Consider the following 22,421-nt stretch of genomic DNA (forward strand, 5'->3'; position numbering starts at 1 on the left):
TTCAGTTGGATCTGTGTCGATTTAGTCTGGGTGCCAAAAATTGGGGAATAGGATATTTTGTAGAGAAAACAAAAAACAACTTTTGCTTGCTCATATGGTATTTTGCTCTATTTAAATAAATATGCTGAAATTAAAGTTTGAACTTATCAAAATGATCATTTTGATATATTTTATACTGCTGCATCAAATAATTATTTTACCATAAGGCTTTTTCACTTAGGAGAACCTTAAAAGACAAGGTTTTGGATGGAACATTTTCAATTGTTTCTTACTAATCAAGATGTTTTTTTGTTTTTGTTTTTTTTTTGTCTCACAGGTAACTCTACAGAAGGTAGGCATTACAATTTGTCACTTTAATCAGGTCCTGTAGTAAGATAATCCACTAGAGGCAGCCAATCAGAGAACAGAAATAGAAAGCAGTGAGCAGTTAGCGCCCTCTACAGGATGCGGTTCTCACTACAGTTCAGAACACCATGATTCTGTCTATGGTTTAATCATGTTCCTCTATTTCTCTCTTATAGAAAGAGAAGTAGCCCTGTTGGCCCACCTGAACGGTAATAAAAGAATGATCTCAAAAATTATCCATGGGTACTGAGCAGAGGGTTAAATTATGTTGTACCTTTTATTTTTAGGGAAAGATGCAAGTAAACAGACAACCACAGCGCCAGGTAACTGCACAGTCATAGCCTTGTTTGATAAATACACAGAGAACAAAGACTGCAAACACCTTGAGCACACTTTGAAGGAGCTGATTTTAAAACCTCACATAGCTTTACTGTTTGCTGTCTTTGCTCTGAGTTAATCTGAGTGCCAAAAGATATTTCTGTTTCCAAATATACTTGCTTTCATATTCAAAAAATACAGAGAAGTAGCAGCTGACTCTTTGTATATAATGCTGAATTTCCGAACTCACTAAAGCCGTTAATGAGAATATTCTAATCCATCAGAAAATATAAACGCTTAAACCATTCTGTTGTTCAGTTTAATGATCAATATTGTATTTTTTTTGTCTTCAAGCTGAGTCAGATGAGACTGAAACACCTGCTGCTGCCAGCGAAGGTGGGACAAAGATTTGAGATTTATATTCATATAACCTTTTTTTTTCATTTGTGTATGTTTTCAAGAGTAATATCCGTAAACAGCTCAATTTCTTTGAAGACTAAAAAAATTCCCAGCTTTCAGCTTTACACTTCAAGCAAAACCACATTTACTCTTTTGTACTGTAATTCTATGCCACATTATTCTACACAAAATGTTAACTTGGCATTGGATGGCGTAAAGGTATGACAGTTTACCTGTGGTATAGTCAGAAAATAAACATGTTTTACATTTCTAACAGCCTAATGTGTGACAATATGTGACACCGGACTGATAAAAATACTAATTTACATTGAATTGTCAGCCTATTTAAAGCATGTTCATATATGCTATCTGCACTTAGGACTTGTTGGGGCTCAGTTTGAGTTGATCAGCCTTTAGCTCTTCTGAGGCGTTCATATTGCTTTAATAGTGGACCTCTGCTAATGTGTATTGCTTGCCTTGGCGTCTCTCCTTTCCTCTTTGGCATTCAGGTGGTAAATTAGGACCACTTCCACTGAACAAGCTTTTGTCATTTTGACAGTGTGGGCAGGGGTCAAAGCTTGCTGGTAAATAAAGCAGCATCTTTATGGAGCTTAACTGGAGTCCTCAAAATTTAGCATGTAGACAAAACCCAATGACACCAACAACAGCATTGCTCCTGATATTTCACACTGGACTTTGCGCAACATGGATCTGTCTCTCTCTGGTCTTTCTAGAGGCTCCAGGACCTTGATTTCCAAACCTGGAACTCCAAAACATTGAATGGGCTTTACTTTACTATTCTCTCAAACTGGTGTTTTCTCAGTTGCTTGATCTCATGTTTCCAGAGGTTTTCCTTTCACCAAACTTTCAGTTAATATGCATAGACTGGTCACTTAGTTGCCTCCTTTACCAGTGATATTTGTAGATCACCATGGGGGGCTGTCAGTGACTTTATGCCAAGCAGCTGTTCATTCAGCAGGCTTTGTTATACATTGGGAACCCAACTCACATAGTTTCTCAATAAAAACAATTTTTTGTATAAGGCTTGCATAATATCAAATTTCATTTGAAATTGCATTATCACTTTCAGGAGCTGTAACGATCAAATTGAACACAAATTCTTATGTAATAAATCTAGAAGTTTCTTTTTTTCTTTAACACAGTATGTACAGGGTACTTAGCAGGATTCAAAGATTGTTTAAAATAGGTTGGCGTTATCAAATTGTTTATAACTTATTTGTACAAGCACCTGCATGGCTGTTTCTCCATTTAATGACCTGGCAGTTTTACATATGTATTTCACTGTTGTTTTTCTAAACCTCCTCTGACTGTTAAAGCATCTGAGACTTCAGGTCAGCGTTTCTCTAAGGGAAAATGTCTTTTAAAGGAGATTTTTTATCATGTTTTGCGTTTATTTTTTAAAACTATGTTAGTTAATTACAATGCTTTTAATGTTTTGTATCGCAGTTGAGGAAGAAGAAGAAACTGATGCAGATTCACTTGATGCTACAAGCAACAATGGTAGTAAGCTTTCATCCACATCTATCTCAGCATACGACTTTGTGTTCCTTAGATGTCTCATTTTCTTAATAAATGCAGATTTAACATATATTCTTGTCTTTTGTTTTTCTGTATAAACAATTTGATTAACTTTTCTTAAGTGTTCAGCTTACCCAAATATTTTACCGGATTATTACCCATACCTGTGTTATCTGCTTTTCTGATGTATTGTTCATTATTAACTGTTGAACATTTATTTAATCCCAAAGATGACAGCCAGGAAAACCCAGAGGAAACTCAAGGTAATGCTCATTGACCTGAACCTTGATCTGTGTGCTTACCTCAACGCCTACCTGACCGTTAGTTGACCTACGCTCATGTTTTCGTTCCTACAGATACAAACGAGCAAACAGACTTACCTTCTCAGGGTACGTTTGAGTATTCATCTCCACCGCACCAAAACTGAAACTCATGTTCAAGCCATTTCCTAGATTATTGTCATATAAAGAAATCTTATTTATGCATCACAAAGTTGCATGTTTAAATGCCTTTTTTTTCTGTGCATCCATTAGCTGAATCCCAGGAGAGTCAGGCCCAGTCTTCTGCAATGAGCAACTCTGAAGGTAAAGAAAAAGGCAATAAAAAATGCAAAAATACTCAGTAAAAGCCTTCGAACACAGAGGGCCAGGGTCGAGCTGGTAAACAAACCAATTTCAATCATTTATTCAGAAACTTAAAATGTAAATAATAGTAATAGTTGGGCTTTTATTTCACTAAAACAGACAATATATTTATTTTAACAGGTAGGAAATTGGACCATTATTCAATCATTTTTACAATGGAGCAGAGATGCGAAAAGTATCATGAACCTAATTGGCATTATTTTTGGTTGCATTCTAAAATATTCACACTTTTCAAGCCTAACTGCCGTTGGAATATTGTAAAAAAAAAAAAAAGGTTATTGCTAGTTAAAAGCATGTGATTATCTATAAATTATGTCATTTTAAAGAGAATTTAGTGTTAGGTTTAGTAAATTTTGATTTACCTTTTTTAATCAATTTCAGTTTGTTTTATTACTTATGAACATTTAAACAGACATCTTTTTATTAATGAGACTATTAATATAATAATGTATCACCATTGATTTTTAAAGAAACCAATAAAGCAACAGATTATTATGAAGCTTTTTTTCCTCATTACCCATCTATAGTTCAGAGCTGTCTTATTCTTTGTGAGTTTTCAGTTTTCAAAAGTTTTATATTAGAATATGAACAAGATGTTTTCCAGAAAATGTAATTCTGAGTTGTAAAGATAGAGGTTTTTATCCTAAAAAAATAGTTAATATGCTCAGGTTACATACAGGTGAAATCAGTCATTTAAAGAGAACAGAGACATGATTGTTGGTTTAACTTCCATAAATACATTAAATGCTATTTTTAGGTCACAAACATCGGTAATATATTTCTGTGTACTGAAAAAAAAAATTTTTTGCATGATGGGTTTATTTTAATGACCTTCTTATACAATACGATAAAATTAAATGCTTTTAAATAAAGCAGCAAAGCAGATATCTTGGTCGGTTGTGGATTTGTAAGCTATATTTCTAAGAAGATCCCAAATATTTTCCCTCTTTGTTTGAAATGTAAAAGTAACAAAGTCCCAAACTATTAATTGAAGTGGTTATAAAGCCAGGTTAAAGGTCACAATTTTGAAACTCAGACCATTGCTGAGTAAGATCCTTAACCCCAGAAGGCCCCAATCATGTATTACCTGTTGCTTCTCCAAGTCGATAAGACAGATTTCCTTACTGTTGGCTTTTACAGTCACAAGTTAAAGTAAGAAGATTTTGATAAATTAAATTTAAAGTATAAATTACATGGAAGTGACCAACCGTCAGGATTTATGTAATTAACAACAACAATAAAAAAGCTATGATTGTTCACTAAGCCCACCCAGAGAGTAAGCAGCCATTACCCAAAATAAACATGGATGCCATATTTTAATGTTTGCAAAAAGAGAAATGTCTTCTGATAAAGTGAAACTCTAATGTTTGGTATTTGTGACCATCCCCATATTTGAAGGAAAAAGGGTGAAGCCTGCAAGCCTGAGAACACAATCCTTATTGTAAAGCACAGCGGAGGGAGCATCTTGTTTAATAGACATTTAGTTGCAGGATGGTGTGTTACCCTGTTTTGTATAAAGGGACGGGGTGAGAAAGCTTCCTCATTTAAATAGATAAATTTGTTGCTCCCTAACAAAAAAGCAAAGCTTTCCTATTTTAAGTCGGTCAGGATTAGCAGAAGGATTCATATTCACATACAGTGTCTGTTAATATCTAATTTCAACTGGGTAACCATGTACCAGCAGCAAGTGTAGTAATTATTGTCTTGGATCACTGTCTAAACTCCCCTTGTTTTGGAGCAGAAACATGGTTCAGTTGGGAGTCATCTAATCCCCAGATCACCGTAATGGCATCAAAGCTCAGGACTCAGTCAGCCTGAGCCTGAAAACCAGTAGAGCGACTGTGGAACGAGCTTGAAAGGCTTTGCCCTGACACTCATTGCTCCATATTCAACCAACCTCTGAAAAGACTAAGCTTTTTTTTTTTCATTTCAGTTTATAAACATTATTGTCAAATAATTGTATTTAAACTAATACCTTTTTAAGCCAATGAATAGTTACAATCTCACTAACTTCACAGTTTACTAAGTTATCTTTCATTTTCAAGCTCATCTTCTAATTGCACATGAAATCAATACCTTACTGCAGCATTATATCATCTGTTTCTATTAATATTACTGTCTCTGGCATCCTGTGTCATATATAATAATGTTCTATTTTCAATAATGCTATTAGGTTAAATGTTTGATTTTGAAAGTATTTTATATTATGGCTTATAAAAGTTTAATATAGCATTTGTGCATATTTAATTCTTTTTTTTAACATCTTTTTGAAGATGGAAATACTGACATGTCCGAGGAAGAACCTGAAGGTGAGATTGTTCATATTCATTTTAATGTTACTGTATCCTGCCAACCCAAAATACATGTGATCCCAGTTTGCTTCAGAAGACAATCAAACCCAGATTATTTCCGGAATTATGTCATCTAATCATTCCAGTTCATACATTCACCGATTTTAATAACCTAATCTAGCTGAATTCCTACTTTCATCATAATGCTAATAGGCTAAAATCTATTTGAACAACTGGATCAAATTACTGACTTTGTATTTTGCCTCCTACTGAGCAAGCATGTGATGACAGTGGAGAGAAAAGCTACAATTTAAGATGATTTCCTCTCCACCAAAACCAGGGTTAGAACAAAACAGAAAGATCACAACCCAGAAGCATTGGTCCAGGAGTAGCCGCAGTAAGGCCAGGCTTTTCTTTTTATAGCACAATTCAGTACAAGGATAATTCAATGTTCTGTACATGAATTAAACAATAAAATAGAAGAACCATAAAAGCAAATAACAACCTTCAAGTCATGATACCCCAGTTAACAGTTTTTGACTTTGACTTAAAAGAACTCAGGCTTCAGGACTTCAGTCCAGTCTTCAGTCTTAGGTCTAGATAAGTGGAGCCTAGGAACTAAATGCTGCTTCTCCATGTTTGGTTCTAGTTCTGGGTGAAAAGAGTAGGTTTGAACTAGAAGACCTGAGTGGCCTGGGAGGTTGATACACTGACAACAAATCTGTTATGTATTGAGGTGCTGATCCATTCAGTGATTTATAGACTAACAAAGGGATTTTAAAGTACCGGTATATTCTCTGAGCTACAAGGAGCCAATGGAAGAACTTCAAAACCAGGCTGATAAACTCTATTTGCTTAGTTCTAGTGAAAACTAGGGCAGCACTCTTTTTGATCATTTGCAGCGTTCTGACAGACTTTTTAGGCAAATTTATGAAGACACGGGCCAGGTAATCAGTAATACTTAAGATAAAAGTATGAGTTCTAGTAACTATAGGGGCTTCATTTTGGAAAAATACTGTTAAAACTATTTTTTATTTTGCTATTAGGGATAGAAAATGGAGTATGCATTGTTAGCAACTACAGAAGCTCCTTTAGAAGCCTTATTTCCTTCATATTGTTTTATATTATTTTTGTGTTGATCTAGTATTATTTTCATTTCAGTTATTTCCGAAGGAACCACCAGTGATATGGATCAAAACTCAGAAGGTATTACAGTGGTTTTAAATATCTCTTTGATTATGCTTTAAGTTTTTATTTTAATATATAATTTTTTAACATTTCAAGAATTTTTTTTTTTTATAATTCTTTCTGACGATAACAATTGATCTACTTCAATCTCTGATTTTCACCATAATTCCAATCAGTTAGAAGCTTTTTATTGTGTGTTAGGGATAGAAAATGGAGTATGCATTGTTAGCAACTACAGAAGCTCATTTAGAAGCCTTATTTCCTCCATATTGTTTTATATTATTTTTGTGTTGATCTGGTATTATTTTCATTTCAGTTATTTCCGAAGGAACCACCAGTGATATGGATCAAAACTCAGAAGGTATTAGAGTGGTTTTAAATATCTCTTTGATTATGCTTTAAGTTTTTATTTTAATATACAGGTAAAAGCCAGTAAATTAGAATATTTTGAAAAACTTGATTTATTTCAGTAATTGCATTCAAAAGGTGTAACTTGTACATTATATTTATTCATTGCACACAGACTGATGCATTCAAATGTTTATTTCATTGAATTTTGATGATTTGAAGTGGCAACAAATGAAAATCCAAAATTCCGTGTGTCACAAAATTAGAATATTACTTAAGGCTAATACAAAAAAGGGAAATGAAAATGAAAAATATGAGCATGTACAATACTCAATACTTGGTTGGAGCTTCTTTTGCCTCAATTACTGCATTAATGCGGCGTGGCATGGAGTCGATGAGTTTCTGGCACTGCTCAGGTGTTATGAGAGCCCAGGTTGCTCGGATAGTGGCCTTCAACTCTTCTGCGTTTTTGGGTCTGGCATTCTGCATCTTCCTTTTCACAATACCCCACAGATTTTCTATGGGGCTAAGGTCAGGGGAGTTGGCTGGCCAATTTAGAACAGACATACCATGGTCCGTAAACCAGGCACGGGTAGATTTTGCGCTGTGTGCAGGAGCCAAGTCCTGTTGGAACCTGAAATCACCATCTCCATAGAGCAGGTCAGCAGCAGGAAGCATGAAGTGCTCTAAAACTTGCTGGTAGACGGCTGCGTTGACCCTGGATCTCAGGAAACAGAGTGGACTGACACCAGCAGATGACATGGCACCCCAAACCATCACTGATGGTGGAAACTTTACACTAGACTTCAGGCAACGTGGATCCTGTGCCTCTCCTGTCTTCCTCCAGACTCTGGGACCTCGATTTCCAAAGGAAATGCAAAATTTGCTTTCGTCAGAAAACATGACTTTGGACCACTCAGCAGCAGTCCAGCTCTTTTTTTCCTTAGCCCAGGTGAGACGCTTTTCGCGCTGTTTCTTGGTCAACAGTGGCTTGACACGAGGTATGCGGCAGTTGAAACCCATGTCTTTCAAGCGTCTCTTGGTGGTGGATCTTGAAGCACTGACTCCAGCAGCTGTCCACTCCTTGTGAATTTCCCCCACATTTTTGAATGTTTTTTTTTTTCACAATCTTGACTAGGGCGCGGTGATCCCTATCACTTGTACACTTTTTCTGACCACAGTTTTTCCTTCCCTTTGCCTCTCTTAATGTGTTTGGACACAGAGCGCTGAGAACAGCCAGCCTCTTCAGCAATAACCTTTTGTGTCTTTCCCTCCTTGTGCAATGTGTCGATGGTCGCCTGTTGGACAGCTGTCAAATCTGAACTCTTCCCCATGTTTGTGTAGGCTTCAGAACTGGACTGAGAGACCATTTAAAGCCCTTTGCAGGTGTTGTGAGTTAATCAGCTGATTAGTTTGTGGCACCAGGTGTCTTCAAAATGTTACCCTTACACAGTATTCTAATTTTGTGACACACAGAATTTTGGATTTTCATTTGTTGCCACTTCAAATCATCAAAATTAAATGAAATAAACATTTGAATGCATCAGTCTGTGTGCAATGAATACATATAATGTACAAGTTACACCTTTTGAATGCAAATCCTGAAATAAATCAAGTTTTTCAAAATATTCTAATTTACTGGCTTTTACCTGTATAATTTTTTAACATTTCAAGAATTTTTTTATTTTTTTTTTATAAATCTTTCTGATGATAACAATTGATCTACTTCAATCTCTGATTTTCACCATAATTCCAATCAGTTAGAAGCTTTTTATTGTGTGTTAGGGATAGAAAATGGAGTATGCATTGTTAGCAACTACAGAAGCTCCTTTAGAAGCCTTATTTCCTCCATATTGTTTTATATTATTTATGTGTTGATCTAGTATTATTTTCATTTCAGTTATTTCCGAAGGAACCACCAGTGATATGGATCAAAACTCAGAAGGTATTAGAGTGGTTTTAAATATCTCTTTGATTATGCTTTAAGTTTTTATTTTAATATATAATTTTTTAACATTTCAAGAATTTTTTTATTTTATAATTCTTTCTGACGATAACAATTGATCTACTTCAATCTCTGATTTTCACCATAATTCCAATCAGTTAGAAGCTTTTTATTGTGTGTTAGGGATAGAAAATGGAGTATGCATTGTTAGCAACTACAGAAGCTCCTTTAGAAGCCTTATTTCCTCCATATTGTTTTATACTATTTATGTGTTGATCTGGTATTGTTTTCATTTCAGTTATTTCCGAAGGAACCACCAGTGATATGGATCAAAACTCAGAAGGTATTATAGTGGTTTTAAATATCTCTTTGATTATGCTTTAAGTTTTTATTTTAATATATAATCTTTTAACATTTCAAGAATGTTTTTTTTTTTTTTTATATAATTCTTTATGATGATAACAATTGATCTACTTCAATCTCTGATTTTCACCATAATTCCAATCAGTTAGAAGCTTTTTATTGTGTGTTAGGGATAGAAAATGGAGTATGCATTGTTAGCAACTACAGAAGCTCCTTTAGAAGCCTTATTTCCTCCATATTGTTTTATATTATTTTTGTGTTGATCTGGTATTATTTTCATTTCAGTTATTTCCGAAGGAACCACCAGTGATATGGATCAAAACTCAGAAGGTATTAGAGTGGTTTTAAATATCTCTTTGATTATGCTTTAAGTTTTTATTTTAATATATAATTTTTTAACATTTCAATAATTTTTATTTTTATTTTTTATAAATCTTTTTGACGATAACAATTGATCTACTTCAATCTCTGATTTTCACCATAATTCCAATCGGTTAGAAGCTTTTTATTGTGTGTGTAGAGGAAAGACTCCCATTTAATTTGATGACATCACCATCAAAACCAGACTGAAAACGACAGAAGCAAAAAAAACAGAAGAATGAACCAAGAGTAACAGCAGGAGCTACAGTAGGGGCTTCAATTTGGAGAAAATACAGTTAAAGCTATTTGTTTATAGCCAAAAATAAAATGGGATAGAGAACAGAGTTAAAAGTTAGTTGCTACAGAAGTGCCTTTGATAATTTTTTTTTTCTTTATGATATTTATAATTTTTTGGTTTTAGGCCCCATCCACTCAGACTGGATTACGTTTAACTGCAATAATATTTTGTTGCTTAAATTGTGTTTACAAATGGAGAATGCTTTATGTACGGAGCCCGGGAACTGACATGGTTGAAAAAATAAATAAATGTAACATGCGCAAGAAATACTTTTTCAATCCTACAAAATACTATTTGCCTACACTAATTACTAAGGTGTGCACAAAAAGTGTTTTGCCATGTTAAAAACATCTGGGGATTTAACCTTACCTCCCTTTTTCGAATTCCATTTTTAAAAATTCTCTTTAGAGTCTAAAGTTGTTAATTTTCCCTCTACAATTCATCCTTGGTGCAGCACAGCAATGACTACATTTTATTCCCAAAAACACCTGCTGAGTGGAAAATCATACTACTAGTACTGGATAATCGGCTTCCTAATCCCTCCTTTTTTTAAGCTGTTCATGTAAATGTAGCTTTTTGGTCTTTGTGTAGATCAGGCCTTGATCTTGTATTATTTTTCTTTTTCTAGATTCTCAAGAGACCAACACTGATATGGATGGTATCTCAGCAGGTATTTTTATTGTTAGAGATATTTCTTTGATAATGTTTTAAGTTGTCTTTGTTTTGTTTTTTTATATAAAGCATTTGCACATATTTAGAGTTTCTTTTTTTTAACTTACATCTTTTTGAAGATCAAAATAAAGAGAGTGAGATTGAATTAGAATCAATACATTTTTACATTTTTATCTTGCCTATTCACAACAAAATATAATCTCAAAGTTACTTTGAAGACAATCAAATCCAGTTTATTTCTTGAAAATATCATCAGATGATTGATTCCATTTCAAATACTGTCAGAATAAAAAGATTGCACCCAATCCCTGATATTCACCATAGCTCCTATTGGTTAGAAGCTATGTATTGTGTCTAAAGAGGACAAACTACCTTTTGAGATCATGACATCTCCACTGAAACCAAGGCTCAGACCGACTGGGGCCGAAAACACAAAAAAAACACAGAAGCACTGAACCAGGAGTAGCAGCTGGAGCTACTGTAGGACCCATTAATTTTGGGGGAAATACAGTTAAATCTATTTGTTTATAGCCAGAAATAAAATCTATGGGATGGAAAACAGAGTGTACATATATAGTTGCTACAGAAGTTTATTAAGAAGCCTTATATTATTTCCTCCATCCTGTTTTATATCTTTTTTTTTCTGATGTTTTAATATTTTTCTTTTAGTTCTCTCTACCGAAGCCAACAGTGAAATGGACCAAGACTCAGAAGGTATTGTTATGGTTAAGGATATCTCTTTGATGTTGCTTTGTGATGTCTTTATTTGAATATAGAATTTTTTTTAAATTTAAAATTATTTTTTTCTAATCTCTTTAAAGATGATAACAGGGAGGTGTCAGAGCAACAATCTGAAGGTGAGATTGTTTGGATTCAGTTTAGTTTTGCTGTATTTTACCAATTCACATTAAATGTGATCATTATGGACGTTAGAAGACAGAAAAACCCAGTTGATTTCCAGAATCATAAGATCATTCCTATTCAGACATCTTCAGATTTAAATAAATTACACAGGATCTAATTCATTCCTAATCCCCCATTTAAATTGATTACATCTTCACCAAAACAAGGCCTGGATGACTGAGCCAGAAAACAGAAAAACATAGAAGGACTAAGAGTAGCAGCAAAAATTATGGTCTTCATTTTGGAAAACCCACAGTTTAAGTTATTGTTTTCCGCAATAAGTAAAATAGAAGGGAAATAACACATGTAAAGTTAACTGCTACATAAGCTCAGTTGGAAGTATTTTCCTATGTCATCTACTCTGTTTTACATCATGTTTATTTGTTTCTCTTATATTACATATTATACTACATAAAGTCCTATTTTTCTTTTAGTGGTTCCTGAAGAAACTACCTCTGACATGGAGCAAAATGGTATTGTTATGCTTATAGACATTTCTTTGAATACAGTTTATGTTGTCTTTGCCTTGATATAACACTTTTACACTTTAAAAATTAAACACCTTTTAAATCCTTTTTTCCTTTTACAGATGATACGATCGAGAACTCAGAGGAAGAACCTGAAGGTGGGTGAGATTGGATTCAGTTCAGTTTTATTGTATCTTGCCAGGACACAATAAAATGTGATATCCTTGTACTTCAGAAGACAAACAAAAAAAAGTCATCAGATCCTTTTAATCCAAACAAATTAAAATAATTTACACACAATCCAATTTAATTCATCATGCTATGATGCTTTATTTTGTGTTTTATACTATTTTTGTTTTGATCTTGTATTATTTTTCTGTTTGTTGTTTCTAAAGGAGGCAACACTGATACGGACCAAACCCCAGAGGGTATTGTTATGGTTATAGAAATCTCTTTGATGATGCTTTATGTTGTCTTTATTGTGAAACAGCATTTTTACACGTTTCAAATCTTTTTTTGAATTTTTCTAAAGTTAATGACAGCCAGGTGACAGAGGAAGAACCTGAAGGTGAGATTGTTTGGATTCAGTACAATTAAACTGTATTTTGCTAATTCACAATGAATTTGATGTTAACATACTTTAGAAGCCAGATAAAGCCAAATGATTTCTAGAAAATATAACTAGGTCCTTTCAATTCAATTGTTGAATTTATTAAAAATAAATACAGCATGATCTAATCTACTCCTCTTTTCGTACCATAATGCCAATTGGTTTGAAGCATTTTACTGCATCTGGAGAGGCAAAAAATAGCAAAACTCCGGGAAAATTTGCTATATAAATTTAGGTGCTACAGAAACTACTTAAGAAGCCTTATTTCATTCATAATGCTTTATAATGTTTTTTTTTTTTTTTTTTTTATCTTGTATTAATTTTTTTGTCTTTTTTCTCCAGTAGCAGACAGTGATACGGATAAAAGCTCACAAGGTATTAGTATGTTTTAAAATGCAGCTTTAGATGTACTTCATGTTGTTTTTGTTTTAATTTACTAATTTTAAATATTTCTCTTTCCTTTTTACATCCTATTAAAGATGATAAGGAGGAAACTAAAGGTGAGATTGTTTGGATTCAGTTCAGTTTTATCTTGCCAATTAACACTAAAATATGATGATTATGTTCTTTAGAGGGGAGACAAACCCGGTTGGTTTCTGGAAAAGTATCATCAAATTATTTCAATTTAAACATCTACAGATTCAAATAAATCACACATGATCTAATTAAATTCCCCTTTTTAACATGATGACAATTGGTTTGAAGGTTTTTATTGCGTATATATCTCGGGGATGGACAACAGAGAACATATAATTAGTTTCTGCAGAAGATCCTTTGGAAGCCTTTATCTATGTCATCTACTGTGTTATACATTACTTTTGTTTTAATTGGTTATATTTACATAAATAAAGTCCTATTTTTCTTTTAGCTGCTTCTGAAGAAACCACCAATGATATGGACAATTTAGAAGGTATTATTATGGTATATATATATATATATATATATATATATATATATATATATATATATATATATATATATATATATATATATATATATATACACCCATATATATATATATATATATATATATATATATATATATACACCCATATATATATATATATATATATATATATATATATATATATATATATATATATATATGGGTGTGTGTAAAAAGATTATATTTGATAATTAGTTTTATTATAGCCTTTTTACACCTTTCTTTTTTGTTTTTTGAAGAGGATCTTTTTGAAGAAGAGAGCGAGGAGTCAGAGAAAGAGCCCGAAGGTGAGATTTTTGCGATTCAATTCAGTTTTACTGTCTCTTACCAATTCACAATAAATGTGATTTCAATTTACCTTAGAATGGACAGAAACGTGGTTCATTTCCAGAATCATTTCATCAGATCATTTCAATTCAAACATCAACAGATTTAAATAAATTAGACGTGATATAATCCAGTCCTGGTTTTTCAATTCATGTTTGTTTTTTAATATATGATTTTTAAATATTTATAATCCTTTTTTCCTTTTTAAATCTTCCTAAAGATGACAAGGTGACAGAGGAAGAACCTGCAGGTGAGATTGTTTGAATTAGTTTGTTTGACTCTGTCTTACCAATTCACAATTAATGTGATCATTATGTACTATAGAAGACAGACAAACCACAACAGATTTAAGTAAATAACATATTATGTAATTCAATCCTGGGTTTCACCATAATGCCAACTGATAATAAGCTATTTATGATTTGTGGAGAGAAAAAAAGAAACTTTTAAAATAATCTTATCTCCACCAAAGCCAGGCCTGAAATGACTTGGGCAAAATCACAGAAGCACTGGTCCAGGAGTAGCAGCAGAAGGCTGTAGAAAAATTTATAACATTTTTTATTTTTTTGCTTTAAGTAAAACTCATGGGATGGAAAGCAGATTACATATAGTTCATTGCAACAAAAGCTCCCTATATTATTTAATTCATATTATTATAATTGTCATAAATATGTTTTATTTTTCTTTTAGCTGTTTCTGAAGGAGTCAACACTGATATGGATCAAAACTCAAAAGGTATTAATATGATTATAAATATTTCTTTTAATTATGCTTTTAGCTTCTTTTTGTTATTAGGTGAATTTGTAGCTTTAAATGACTCTGTGACGTCTGTGTTCATGGTTGGATGTTTCCTTGTTATGGGCTGGCAAACTATCCATTGGGTACACGGCCCAAAATGATCCAGAGACAAGAACAGATGGATAGATGCTATAATGTAATCTATTTTTCTCCAATGCCGATTGGTTATTTAAGAAAACTCACCCTCTGCATCGAGCAATTGACTTCACAGTTTAGCTTTCTTCTGAGCGTACATGTCAGACGGTGGAAATTTTCACAATCAAAAAGATATATTAAGAATGTAATCACCTCAAAAAATAAAACTTTATTGTTTCATTTGAGAATACAGGACACCATCAGTAGTCCTTTACATTTAAAAAATATACCATCACAAATGGCCACGAATTGAAAAATGAACTGTTAAGTAATTTGTTCAAGGATGTGCTTTTCCATGTTAAACAGTTTTTTATTTACTCCAAACTTCCCTGCTTCGCTTGTTGCCAAAGATCGTAATCTTTCTCTTAAAGTATGCGGCTTACATCTAGATGAATTGACGTGTTTACAGTAGTGCTGGTAGGACTGACATTTCCTGAACAATCACTTAAAATGCAAATAGCGTCTCATGCTGTTCAAATAGCTTTGTTAAAACCAACAGACTAGTTTTTGCTGCTATTCTTCAACAATAAGGTGGAGATATTTCTCTTAAATATCTCTGGCAACATAAATATGGTCCTGTCCTGTTTGCTGCCTCTGTAGCCTTGAATAGTTTACTTGTTTCTTTTTGTTTTTTTCTTTCATTTTGAGGAGTTGTCGAGATACATATATGTATTCCCCTAGGAGGCATGATATTTTGAATAAATTATTTGTAGTTCCAGGATATACTAAATAACCTTAATAATATATATATATATATATATAATATGCAGTTTATAAAGAAAGTTTCTGTTAAGATTCCTTTGTATGGCAAATTAATAGTGGCACATGTGCTTTTGTAAGATAAAACATTTGGTTTGGTAGATTTTTCCTGAACTGTATTAAGATTCGATTTTTCTGTATATATTTTTTTCTGTTGCTATAAAGAGGGTTGCATTTTAGTTTTTCAACAGAGAAAGTAAATGTGAAGAGCTTTGTATACATTTGTTCAAGTCAGTTTAACTGATATGTTTAGTGTTAAGACATGATAAAGTTTGAGTACATGTGTGTTTTAAAATGAGGATGGATATGCTACCAATTAAGATTACAAAACAAAACCAAAAACAGAACAATGCTCCATTATAAAGCATGAAGTTGTTGTAAAGTGACAATATTGAAATTTTTCATTTTAATTTTACAGAAGAAAGCTTTGAAGAGATTGAAGGTAACCAGTTTTTGTATTTTATTCATCTGGCTTCTTTGTCATGTTTTTTGGAAAAAAAAGACTATTTTTAGCCCCTTGACGCCTGACTTTATATATGTGTGAGTCTACATGTGTGTTTATATATATATATATATAAAAAAAAAAAAAATATATATATATATATATATATATATATATATATATATATATATATATATATATATATATATATATATATATATATATATATATATATATATATATATATATATATATATATATATATGTGCCAGATTATTTTTTTTTTTACTTTCTATTATTTTTAAACTAAATAGAATGTAGGTATATTTTTAGTTCTACACAACAGTAACATTATAAAAGTAACCAAGCCAAATACATTTGCTTTGTTTTATAATTTTGTTTAATGATTTGTTTTTTTTTTATAAATTCAGTGTAAAATCTGATAGTTTGTATCTTTTATTGAAACACTTTGAAATCTGAGATGCTTAATATATAGTTAGAAATTTCATAAGAACCACTTTTTGTTGTTGTTTCTTCAGACGTCAGCGAGGAATCATCTGAAGAGTTTGCTCCTACCGGTAAACACTCATTATTCTGTTTAATCAAAGGCCTCCATAACTGAAATGCTTTCTGCATATATTTTGTGTCACATGTAGTTGATATATATATTAAATTATTAAATTCAAAGGAGTACTTTACTGTTCTAGTCCTCGTTGTTTACTTCTTGTATTAGGCCTAACATTCATGCAGGTTTATCCTTGATTCACTTAATGTCTCATTCTTGTCCAACATGTTTATCTTTACAGTTGGCCAGTCTGACGGTAAATGTTTTTGTCTTCTGGTTACCTGCTGGTTTTCTTCCTTCTTCCTTCTCTTGCATGCCATTGCTTCAGAGCCTATCTAATCTAAAAACAATACAGGTGTGACGGGGAGAAAAGTTTCTCATAGCTTTACCTGGAACTTCCCCGTGAACATTTTTTAAAACTTCAAACTTTTAGGGTTGTTTAAAGCTATGGAATCTAAAAAAGGAAATAAATGCCTCTTAAAAACGAAAAAGATTAGCATCAGCTTAAGAATGCTTCACACTATTAAAGATTCTGTGTTTTAGATCACATACCTCATCACATTGCTGCCCTTAAAGTTTTTAACATTATACTCCTTTAGACTTTATGTCTTAACATATAAATACAATTTTAAAACCAACACTGTTGAACAGAAAAGCCTTGAACATGTGCCGCAACATGCTTTGGGTTTGTTAAATAGAAGTGATAAAAACCCAGCTTTAATAAAATGAAAAGTGTAAAATTTCTCCTCCTATAGTTCCAAAATTAGTCATGAGCCTTAACCTTTTATAAAATCAGTCAATTAGGATCTCTTTTATTGCACATAGCTAAAACTGACTTTCTTATTTCTCTTTCAAACCTTTAATATATGTTGATGCAATAAAATTAATTAATGTTTTTTAGCCATTCTGCCGTTTAATTTAATTTAGTTCCTTTCTGTCAGACAAATGTAGTCAGACTCACTGTCTGGCTGCAGTTTAATTATATGACTGAAAGTAAAAAGAGATAAATGGATTTTTAATGCAAGAAAATATATTTTCAATGCAAATTGAGTATTAATTTTTGTGGGGTCCTTTTGCTGTACGGCGCAGTACAATATCTGTTGTTGGGGGAGTCACAGTGGAAGAATTGGATTGACTCAAACCCCAAACAACATGAATATCAAAATAACTAAATGATCAATATCTTCTGATTATCATTTAGAGCACTTGCTTTTTAATCTATACATTTATTTTTGATCGTTGGGAAAATATTGCAATATCTAGGGATATTGCAATATGGTGTTAATACCGTATTGTGACAGAAGTATCGTGACATGTATTGTATCACAACAACCATGCCAATACTCACCCCTATTATGTTCTGCCTTCCTGTTATCCTGTCAAAGTCTTGCTCTCTTTCTCTCCCCCAATGCTTTAATCTACAGTACTGCAGACATATCTCTACATCCTCTAGGAAATACAGCTTGCTTTAAACAGTTTCTTGCATGTCTGTGTTTTGGAAACAAAAACAATTTTAGCCTTAAGTTTTTTTTTTACTAACTCTAAAAACCATCTAAAGTGAACACACGCTGTTGTTAGTGCGAGCTGGTAGCGTTTAGATAAGTTTCCCTTTTCTATGTGAGGATTTTAAGCCTTTAGCTTCTCTTCATTATCAATGCTAATCTCTCTTCTCCGCCTGTTTTTTTTCCTTTGTTTTTTGTAGCTTTTGATGAGGATTTTGAAGCTCAGGTTGCAGCAGATGTTCGCGGTGAGTCAATGTCATTATCGAGTTACTTTTTTTTTTTTTACATTTTTAGCTGTTTATCATCAAAGTAACCATAAAGAAATACACACAGTGGGTTACAGCTGCTCGAAAATCGCCACTGACATCATCTATATTTTTTATACCACACCCAAAGCCTAATACTGCTACACCTGTTTTTTTTAATTACGAGAACTGAGTTGATTTGCTCGTTGCTTATAACAAATAAGGGACATTTCCAAGGTTTAATTTATTTCAACATGTTGTATTGTAATCGCATGTCAGTATTCTACATTAAATACATACCATTATCAAAAAAAAAAGGAATAGCATTGGAAGCCTAAGAGCAATACTTTGTGGTTTTGGTCCAATTTTTATCGTCATTAATGTTAGCTGATTTGGGACTGGTGCACTTAAAAGTTATCCATTGGATAACGATTTTTCTTCTTAATTAATGTTTAAAAATTCAAATGTTGTTATCAAATATACAAATATCTATTGTTTCTTTTGATTTCCCTCAAAAGTCCGAATCATGGAGGTTTCTACTCTTGTGAACGCACAGAGTGCGTTTCGTTAATCCTGGGGTTTTTTTGTGTTTTTTTTTTTTTTTGCATGCCTTGTACAATATATATAGCAGTTAATAGGACCAGATATAAACAACAAATCGCAATGGGGGAAAAAATCTGTCAAATCACAGATTTTGTCTTTTATTTTTCATTTACCATGTTGTAAAAATTATTTAAATGTAGCAATTTTAAATGGCTAGCTTTACCAAACTGCCTTCCTCAACTTTGAGAGGAATCTCTGCTTTAACACACATGAATCATATGCTAATCCCACTAAAGAGGGATTCATATAAAAGATTTAGGACACTGACTCTTGATGACTGAAATTTGACACCCCTGCTCCAGGGGAGTGCTTCTAAACTCTGAAGCTGCCTTATTTGAAATAACACCAAATTGTGTTTTAACCCCAACATTATGTTTAATTCACAGAATCTGACAAATCTCTGAAGGATGATGATGATGCCGATGATGATGATGATGATAAACAGGATACAGGTGCAATGAGTGAGGACATAACAGAGGACGCTTCTCTGCAGAAGTCAGAGGAGGAGGATGAAGAAGTGAAAAGGGAGAAGGAAGAAGAGGTGAAGGAGGAGGTTTCTCAGAATGATAACAGCAACAAAGACCAATCCAACCCTGACAATATGTCGGAAACGGAGGACATTTTCTCAGATGAGTCCATTGAAGGTAAACAGAGATAGGTTGATAATTCAGACTTTACTGCAAAGAATTTGAAGTGCCTTGTAAACATATTTACACCTTTTAAAGGTGGCATAGAATAATTTTAAAGAGTATTGGTCTCTGAATAGGGTGTGTAACATTGGTTGGGCTGAAAATGGCATATTTGCTGTTCTATGGGCCCTAATGCAAGCCTAAAAGCTCTAGAATGAAACGACAGGTTTTCATCCGTTTATGGTATGCTCATGAGTATTTAGATGACCTGTGAGCGGACTGGTTGTTTCACAACGAGTGATGCTGCTGAGCAAAGACGCATCATAGCAACAAGCACTTATTCACTGAAACATTGAAATTGTTGAGTAGGGTGACCCTTTTTCACACCTAAAAAAATGTCTGGGAGGAATTTCAAAATCGTCCGGAATTTTGGACGACTACAGTGCAGCATGTAGTCGAAACAGTCCGGGCACTCGTATCGAGCCGTCAGTTCCGGGGCTGATCCGGGAACCCCGGCGGACCGGGGCAGGGAGCCAGCGGGGGACGGAACCCGACCCTGTGATGGTAGCCTGGACACCAGTGGCCCTGTGCTTCTGATAGACTATAATCCATGCCTGTCGAGTCTTCGGATCATTGGGAAGAATGAAAAATTTAATATAGCAAAAGCTCTCAGTAGAAATAGTTTGTGTCTTTTAATGCTTTTTAATAATTGGACATTTAAAAGCCCAGAAGAACATTGACCAGAGAAGCTGCCCAGATGTGTATGTTCATGATGGAGGAACTGCAGAGATTCAAAGAGGGGTTAATCAGAGAATTAGGAAATTAAAATGTTTTAAGGCTAAATATTGAATCCATCATATTGGCTAAAAAGGGTAATTCTGTTGTCCGAACCTCAATAACAATAAAGACATTTCAGTTCCAACATTTTATAAGTAAAAATATTAGGATTTCTTCGGCTATAGTATTACTTAAGAATGTGCAATGGACACTTCTGCCTCTGTCAAAACAAATTATAATGTTTTGCAGTTAACATGTATGATAGTTTTATTTAGTTTGCATCTCTTAGAGGGTCATTTGAGGGTTAAATATATTTTGTTGAAAGATAACAGGAGGATCTAATGTCTCAGTTATGCAAATAATTTAAAGCTTCTCCACAGACATGAGAGAAAATAAATTAAACAGACAATATTACAACCTTACTTACATAGCAAAATATTTAAAAGCTAAAGGAGCTAAAAGCAAAAGAATCAAAATAGATGCGTAATGCTAAAGGAACTTCTTTCTGTTGCAGCACCAACTTCTGACAATGTCCCGGTTGACGAATCCACTCCCACAGATGGTATATTTCCTTATTTCATTTTTTTTTTACTTGCATCTATCACTTTAAACATAACCCCGATTTAAAAAATCTGGTTTGTGCTTTTTTTCTAAACTTATTTATATTATAAGAAATTATTGTGTTATAAGAAAAAAGAAAACAATGTTTCGGCACTTGTTATGCAAGCAAAAGTAAATTTGTGTTTTCTTCTAATAGCTGGAAAATAGATTAACAGACTGGTCCGTGGAAGCCCTCCAACTCCAGGTATAGCTATTTAAGATAAGGCAATAAAACATTTTACATTTTGTTTATCATATAGATCATTACTTTACAATTTAATTGCTGCTTTTCCTGAAAACTAAAATTAATAAAAACTGAGCCTATTTCTTTGAATATAAAAGTACTTTTTTTTTTTACCTTTTCTAGTTATGTACACAAAAACTTCTGTGTATTGATTAAAAAAATGTTTGTCGTAGACCCACAAAACAGTTGGGTGTGACTATCTTAAGGTAGTTGGACTAATCTAAAATTTAAACATCTAAGTTAGAACTTCAAGAGGAATTTAAGGAGCATTCATTTGCAAAGCAACTGGCTATAGCTTCAAGACTTGCCAGTTTTTTGGGTTTTATTTAAGTAGCAAAACTGTACTACATAAAGATGTGTAAATGAGAATTCTGATTTTGTTTCCAAACAGAATGAGCCCCCGGCCCCTACGGTGAACTACTGCTGCCATGGAAACTACAACTAAACTCAGCCGTCTCTTTCCTCCTTTCTTTTTGATTTGAGGCTGCTTTTATTTCATAAAGGGATATTAGAAAAATATCTGCCCTCCAATTTTGAGGTGCCCTATAATTTTAGCTCTTTTTCTTACCTGTCTGTCTGCAGAAATATTAAACCAGCAACTTATCTCAGATTTGCTTTGTGTGTCTGATTTCACACATTAATGTGTACATACAGTCTGTCGTTTGCTTTACAGACATTAATGATTATTTTTACAAGTTTGAAGTATGTCCAGTCCTTCACTGTACACAGAAAATGGCTAATAAAGTGTGAACTGTTAGAAACTAAGTTTTTTTTCCACATTGGATTCTTGAAATAAAATATTCTATTTACAAAATCTATATTTGATTTAAAAGTGTTTGTCTTTGACCACTTGTGTATTTTATACATTTATGACGTTGAACAATATGCACTTTTTGTACCAGAGTTATTAAAACAAAGATGAGGGTTATTTTTCAAATAGAATTGCAAATCTTAGTTCATTTGTGTACAGAGAGTTCACTGATGTCTGCAGTGGACAAACTTGCAAACTAAAGAGAGAAGCTTTTCCTGAGAGATGCACATCTAGAGCTTTGAAGTTACAGTTATCTGGTTTGGGCTTTGGGCCGCCATAGATGGATGGACTTTGCAAGTTCTCCCAACGTATTCCTGCGGATACGTGTGTGATATAGATTGTTGAATT

The 22,421-nt window shown here is 33.2% G+C and overlaps 1 protein-coding gene across 14 annotated transcripts; it reads left to right on the forward strand.

Annotated features, from left to right (window-relative positions):
• The first annotated feature begins 5,518 nt into the window (after positions 1–5,518).
• Positions 5,519–22,078, forward strand: LOC119778053 (putative surface protein SACOL0050). Of its 14 annotated transcripts, none has more exons than XM_038277095.1 (26): positions 5,519–5,554; positions 6,698–6,742; positions 7,041–7,085; positions 8,973–9,017; positions 9,316–9,360; positions 9,666–9,710; positions 10,667–10,708; positions 11,380–11,424; positions 11,532–11,567; positions 12,048–12,086; positions 12,203–12,238; positions 12,476–12,508; positions 12,613–12,648; positions 13,036–13,065; positions 13,170–13,190; positions 13,559–13,600; positions 13,876–13,923; positions 14,184–14,213; positions 14,654–14,698; positions 16,074–16,097; positions 16,637–16,675; positions 18,374–18,409; positions 19,399–19,656; positions 20,933–20,980; positions 21,176–21,223; positions 21,654–22,078. In XM_038277095.1, exons 1-25 carry the CDS (start codon positions 5,533–5,535, stop codon positions 21,184–21,186), a joined length of 1,146 nt encoding a protein of 381 aa, XP_038133023.1. In that variant the 5' UTR covers positions 5,519–5,532; the 3' UTR covers positions 21,187–21,223; positions 21,654–22,078. The 14 variants fall into 14 exon arrangements, with proteins under 14 accessions (XP_038133023.1, XP_038133022.1, XP_038133024.1 ...); XM_038277094.1 differs by having other exon boundaries at positions 13,033–13,065; positions 21,654–22,077; XM_038277096.1 differs by lacking the exon at positions 18,374–18,409 and having other exon boundaries at positions 13,033–13,065; positions 13,559–13,601; positions 13,874–13,923.
• Positions 22,079–22,421: the final 343 nt, after the last annotated feature.

Source organism: Cyprinodon tularosa, unplaced genomic scaffold (genome assembly GCF_016077235.1).
Source record: "Cyprinodon tularosa strain WSP-4 unplaced genomic scaffold, ASM1607723v1 ctg13, whole genome shotgun sequence".
NCBI lineage: Eukaryota > Metazoa > Chordata > Actinopteri > Cyprinodontiformes > Cyprinodontidae > Cyprinodon > Cyprinodon tularosa.